This window comes from Hemibagrus wyckioides, linkage group LG15 (assembly GCF_019097595.1).
Source record: "Hemibagrus wyckioides isolate EC202008001 linkage group LG15, SWU_Hwy_1.0, whole genome shotgun sequence".
NCBI classification, from domain to species: Eukaryota; Metazoa; Chordata; class Actinopteri; order Siluriformes; family Bagridae; genus Hemibagrus; species Hemibagrus wyckioides.
This window is the reverse complement of record NC_080724.1, coordinates 19035001-19041756: the sequence shown is the minus strand read 5'-3', so window position 1 is coordinate 19041756 and position 6756 is coordinate 19035001. Positions and strand designations below refer to the sequence as shown.

The 6756-nt window shown below is 43.3% G+C and overlaps 1 protein-coding gene across 3 annotated transcripts in view; it reads left to right on the top strand.

Moving 5' to 3' along the window:
• The window catches only part of hbs1l (HBS1-like translational GTPase), a 53123-nt gene continuing 46367 nt past the window's right edge, over positions 1-6756 (top strand). The window contains exons 1-5 of one of the 3 annotated variants that reach the window (XM_058409507.1): positions 1-184; positions 682-747; positions 2677-2811; positions 3645-3830; positions 6226-6756. The exon at positions 6226-6756 is cut by the window's right edge and continues 1432 nt beyond it. In XM_058409507.1, coding sequence (XP_058265490.1) covers positions 142-184; positions 682-747; positions 2677-2811; positions 3645-3830; positions 6226-6756 — 961 coding nt within the window. In that variant the 5' untranslated portion in view covers positions 1-141. The other 2 variants (XM_058409506.1, XM_058409508.1) reach the window with 2 other exon arrangements.

The following is a 6756-nucleotide window of genomic DNA, read 5'->3' as shown; positions in this document are numbered from 1 at the left end:
TGTTGCTGTGCGCATGCGCAGAGCTCAGTGGCAACATGGCGGCGGTGCTGCAGTGAGGTTCTTACGTCAATATTATGCCAGCAGACACATATGCTTCAAGTTTTTAGCAAAAGAAAAAGTAAACAAGAAGACTAAAGCACAATGTCTCGCCACAGGAACGTTCGGGGGTATAATTACGATGAAGGTGATTAATGTCAATCTGTCTGTATGTGTTTTGCTGGCTCAGGTGAACTAGTTAACTAGCTAGTAGGGTGTAACTAGCTGTTGCTAACTTTGCTAAAGCAGCAGGTGGCCGGTTTTATTTAGGTGCTGGCGTGGTCATAAACTCTCCATCAGCAGCAGGATTCATTGTAGGAAAGAAATTCCGTCGATTTAAGTGCCTGAACATATAGTCAGCTAGCTAGCTTGGGTAGCTAAGTACTGATTTTGCTAATGTTTGGTAATAGTTACTGCTAGCTGAAAGGTAAACACACACACGTGCTGAAAGCATCTGTGTCTATTCCACTTCAAAATATATTACTGTTAATGTTTTAATACATTTGTTTCTATATATAATTTTTGTATCCCCCCCTCCTTTTTTTTTTTATTTATAACACAGACACCAGGACATTCATTCAAGTTGCTGGAAAAATGTTTTCTCTGCTTCTCACCCGCTCTTTTCTGATCTGTCTTAACTCGCAGATTTCGAGGACGATGACATTTATGGCCATTCGGTGGACGATGACTATTGCATCTCTCCTGCAACGGGTGGGTATCGTGGTGACGTTGTGTTATCCATCCATCCATTTTCTATACCCGCTTTATTCCTAATTAGGGTCACGGGGATCTGCTGGAGCCTATCTCGGCGCACATTGGACGAAAGGCAGGGGTACACCCTGGGTACACCAGTCCATCACAGGGCCACACATACAGACAGACAACCACATACACTCACTCCTATGGGCAATTCAGAATTACCAATCCACCTAATCGAACCCGGGGCTTCCCCATGGTAGGTGAGAAACCTACCACTGAGCCACCAGCGCCTTTCCATTTAATAATCTATATAGAGTAGCAATCCACAGGTTCTAAATATTCGTCCTAGAGATTCGATTTTATTTACTCACGTCATCCTGGGAAATTTGTTTTCGAGTCGTAATTACGATCTCAGGTGCGTTCGAGTCACTTTGATGGCAGTAAGATGGAGGTGAACCTTCTATTAATTAACTGCAACAAAATACAACTAGGTTTTTAACTCTACTTCTAGAAAAAGGCGAATAAAGAATGTACAGAATCAGGTGTGATTTTTGCATTTTTAATCGTTTTACAACGGCGCTGTGAACTTTATCGTTCCATATTATAACGTAATCGAATCATTTCTTTCCCCTTTGTGAGAACCAGTTTGCAATAACTTACTCTTTATCCCCAACACATAACTGAAAATCCCTGGAATCAGCTTCTGAGATGAGACAGGATTCAATCTCTACAAATTTATCCTCTAATACAGATACTCCTAATCGTGCCATTCATGTGCGTTCAACTTGTAAAAACCGTCTTTAGACGTAAACTTGAAACCGGGAAGTGGAGTTAAGTAACTGATCACATAGATATGTGGCTCTCCAGGACCAGACCAGTGATGGGAAGCTACATAATTAATCCTGTTTAAAATAAAATAATTGGTATGGGCTTCGAACGGATATTTAGAGACAGGTACAGGTTGTAGAATAACCTCCCAATGAATATATGTGGCTCAACATTTGAATTTGGTAAATATTATATTTTAAAAATGAGAAAATCTGCACTGTTTTGTAGAAAACAAAAACACATTAATAAAACTTTTATTTTTCTCTGGTAATTCCTACACAGTAAATGCCATTGCTGCTTATTAGTAACAGCATTGTCCTAATGGAGAATGGAATTGCAATCAATAGATGAGCGATTCACAAAAAGCCATCTTATTGACCTAATATGGTATTTACAGCATCCCTAAGCAAGTTAATGCAAATCTCCTGGTCACAATGAGGTGTCGGAGTATCTTCCAGACCGAGAAAATTGCAGAAAGATTTTTATTTCTGGGGTTTCAGCTGCAGCGTCATCTGGCAGGTTTTTCCCCCATCAGATTGCAGCAGATTCGATTTAGTCATTCATCTCGAGCAGTGCTTTAATAAGCTGAATCAGTGCATTTTCCAAAATGCATTTAGACTGAATCGTCGTGCTATGATGTCACCTTGAACCCGTGGTGTACCTAATATCATCAGCATGCACTGAAAATAAGTTCGCTTTAAAGTGTAATACAGATGTAAATAACCAACCAGATATGGAAAGTCACCCACAAGTGTCTTTAACCTAATTACATCATCGTTAACCTCATTAGAACAGCACACATTCTCAGGGTTCATGTGATTTCACAGCATCAGCGCAAAACCAGTAGATCACAGTCAGGCAAAAATGCATATATTCTAACCGACGAGGTTCCGGAATGTTTCCAATGTCTCAATTGACTTTGTTTCAGATGTTTAGAAATAAAAGTGCTTCGGTTGTCAAAGAAAACACGCCGCTTCAACTGAAGTGACATTCAGCAGCTCATCCCGAGCTTGTATTTCCTCCTTAGCCAATCTGATGTTTTGTAGTAACTAGCTGCTAGCTGACGACGTCTCCTAATGTGTGTGTGTGTGTGTGTGTGTTTGATTCCCACAGCTGCTCAGTTTATTTACTCGCGCCAGGACTCGCGGCAGACGCGGCAGGTAGAGCCGCTGGAGGAGGAAGAACACGAGGAGGAGGAGATGCCCACCTCACCCACCATCACGCAGACGCTCGACCCGCTGACTCAAGGTGCGGAATGTAAAAGTGATGCATAGGATGTCTTTTCCTGATAGCCTCGAGTCCAGAAAGAGTTCTGTTCTAACCTTTTTGACACGTCTTGCTCCATGATACAGTGCCCCTGGAGCAGAGAGGGTTAAGGGCCTTGCTCAGTTGTCCAACAGTGGAGCGTAGTGGTGCTAGGGATTGAACCCCGATCCGCCGATGAACAACCCAGAGCCTTATATATATATATATATATATCTATATCTATCTCTCGGGGTAGTGGTGGATCTGGGTTGTTGATCAGAGTATCAGGGTACAAGCCCAAGCACCACCAAGATCCACTGTTGGCCAATTGAACAAGGCCCTTAACCCTCTCTGCTCCAGGGGCACTGAATCATAGCTGCCCCTGCACTCTGACCCCCACTTCCTCAGCTGGGATATGCGAAGGAAAGAATTCCACTGTGCTGTAATATATGTGTGGTGATAATAAAAGCTTCATGTCCTCAGTTCAGTTATTTTATTTATATTTATATATATTATTAAGAGTTATTCATGATAATGATGGAAGGTGTGTGGAACCCAAAGTCACTCAATATGTAGGTGTGTTGATCAAGAGTCCTTCTTTTAACTGAACTGTGTGTGTGTGTGTAAGTGACAGTTCTGCTGGGAGAGCTTCACTTAAAGAAATCCTCTCCTGTTTCACGGGAAGTCTAATTGCAGCTAAAGATGTTGTAATAGTTTGAAACCAGCGCGAGGCTCCCATGAGGGAAATGTTGCAGATGTTCCTGTGGAGTTGATGAAAGCGTTGCAATGATATACGTGCATCTGTGCTGTTTTTGTGTGTGTGTGTGTGTGTGTAGGTCAGCTGTACTCGTGTTTGGATCAGATGAGAACAGTGCTGGGAGACTCTGTTCCTGATTCGACTCTGAGGGAAGCGGCTCTGAAGTATGACTGCGATCCTCACCGAGCTCTTGACTCCATCCTGTCTGCCGAAAGCAGCAGCAAGCAGACAGCAGCGCCCAAATCCCAGCCTCCACCACAGAAAGGTACACACCCCCAGTCAGGGACACGTCTCAGTGGACCAAGTCCGAAATCCAGGGGTTTTCCAAAAAAAACTGTTTTTTTTTTCCATCCCCTCTCCATTATTTTTTGTTCCTCAGTAGTATAAATGAATTCTGTGACATTATAAAGCAGTCTGTACTCTAGCTTTTATACAGTATTCTTTAGAATTGGATAAAAAAAAAATAATAAATGTAGCTTTAGGGTGTTTTCTCAATTCCCGAAAGTCTGACTAACAGACTTGCGTTCCTCTGAACAATGTTCCTAAGTTACCTGAGTTACGCAAGTTCATGAGAAATCCTGGATAACTCTGATACTCTTAGCTCTGTGAAGGTGCACACCGTTACCTTTTATATACGTCTAGGTCTGTTAATACTGTGTGTTATACAGGATGTCCCGAGATCTTTAACACATTAAAGTACTATTCTAGGACATTCAAGCACACAACCTTCAACCTTGTTAGCTGCACATTATCTCCAAACACAATACTGAGCTCTACTACTTTCTTCTCCCAGGGTTTATTGTTCTTTCAATGCTTTCAATACACATTTAATGAGAGGTCGTATATAACAGTTCAACTAAAGGGTGTCGCTCACTCAATAAAAAAGCACAGAAAATGCATGGAACTGGGAATCGTTCAGGAAGTGACATCAAATCAAAATGGCTGCCCACACACTGCATCAAAAGTAGCACTTCTGGGTTATACTCTAAATACGAATATACACTATATTGCCAAACGTTTTGGGACACCCCTCCAAATCATTGAATTCAGGGGTTGGGCTCGGCCCCTTAGTTCCAGTGAAAGGAACTCTTAATGCTTCAGCTTCATACCAAGACATTTTGGACAATTTCATGCTCCCAACTTTATGGGAACAGTTTGGGGATGACCCCTTCCTGTTCCAACATGACTGTACACCAGTGCACAAAGCAAGGTCCATAAAGACATGGATGAGTGAGTTTGGTGGAGAGGAACTTGCACAGAGTCCTGACCTCAACCACATAGAACACCTTTGGGATGTATTAGAGCGGAGACTGTGAGCCAGACCTTCTCATCCAGCATCAGTGCCTGACCTCACAAATGTGCTTCTAGAGAGGAATGGTCAAAAATTCCCATAAACGCACTCCTAACCCTTGTGGAAAGCCTTCCCAGAAGAGTTGAAGCTGTTACAGCTGTAAAGGGCGGGACAACTCCATATTACATTCATGTGCATGTAAAGGCAGGCGTCTCAGTTTTGACCTGGCTCGCAGTCTCTGCTCTAATTCATCCCGAAGGTGTTCTATCAGGTTGAGGTCAGGCCTCTGTGCAGGCCAGTCAAGTTCCTCCGCACCAAACTCATTCATCCATGTCTTTATGGACCTTGCTTTGTCCACTGGTGTGCAGTCATGTTGGAACAGGAAGGGGTCATCCCCAAACTGTTCCCACAAAGTTGGGAGCATGAAATTGTCCAAAATGTCTTGGTATGAAGCTGAAGCATTAAGAGTTCCTTTCACTGGAACTAAGGGGCCGAGACCAACCCCTGAAAAACAACAGTAGCTCGAACACATGGGCGTTTATTGCATTTTGTTTTTTTTTCATTTCAAATTCATAAAAGAATGTCGTAACACACATGTTGAAATCACGCGGCTCAGTCGTTTATATTTGTCGCTTCGATGCCTCGTTCCTGCTGTGCATAAAGTCACACTGTGGCTTTGTCACTCTCCACTCCTGTCTTTGAAACTGGGGCCCATGTCGCATGTATCTATTAAACCATCAGCTGTTGCTTGCTCGTGTGACCACATGTCGACTGTAACATACCCACAGCTATCTTCAGCTCATCAGTCAGTGTCTGATTGATCTTTGTGGTGATGAACTATCTGGTTGGCCAAAGAACGGTGCATGCACAAGCAAATCATTTCAGTGCCCGTCCAAGTGAAATGATTTTTTTTTTAATATGGGACATTTATGGGACATTATCATTTTAGATAATACTGGACACCATGTATACTCAGAACTGCTCAGCTCTACCCAATAAGCAAATATTTCTCGCCTGATTCTTGACAGATTCAGCTCTTAACACACTTTTAGTTCAAATAAAGCAATTGAGGACATGGTCAAATGGCCCCATCTGCTGCTCAGTTCATTTTCGTGTAGACTTAAGACGACGTTTTGGGTATTCACTTTTTCAGTATTGGAACTGAACGTGTTTTGAAATAAAAGGACCAAGATTTATTTAAATATTGGCTTTAATCACCAAGTGAGTAACGTATTGCCTTTTTCTCTCTTTGTCTGATCTCAACCATTGTACGGCTGCTTGTGGTGCCTTGCCAATCTTCCTCCTCCCCCTCCTCCTCGTCCTTCTCACACCGATTCTCTCTGCATGCATTTGGCCCTCGTAAGGTAAGGAGCCTTATCCTTTTCCACACCACACAACACTGATAGGGTCACACGTGTAACACAGCCTCAACCTGGGTCAGGGCTTTCGTACAGCCTTAGTGACCTTTTAGCTCAGACCGAGCCAAAAGACGTCAAGGGCTGCGGTCAGGTTTCTGCGTCCGGTTTCGTGAAAGACAAATTAACTTCAAATTCAGGGACTGATTGTGTATCTGCAGGAACCAGCTCTCTGGCTCAACTAATGGCTGAGCATGAGCACAAGTGTGCAAGTCCAGCTCAGGGTCCAAATATCTCCATCAATAACTTTTGTCCTGGACCGGGTATTTCCCTGTCCAGTGGTCTTGGTGTTCCTCCCAGCCTGAGCAGTCTCGCCTCTGTAAGCCCCGCATCCAGCCTCCTGTCTTGCTCTCTGAGTAGTCTGTCTCTACAAGACACTAAGATGGTTGGATCGTTGCCTGTACCCCTAGGGAGTCTGAGTAAGGCCTGGCCGTCTAGTAAGCCAGTGGAAGTGTGTGGGGTCAGTAAAAGTCCTGGGGTCGGTG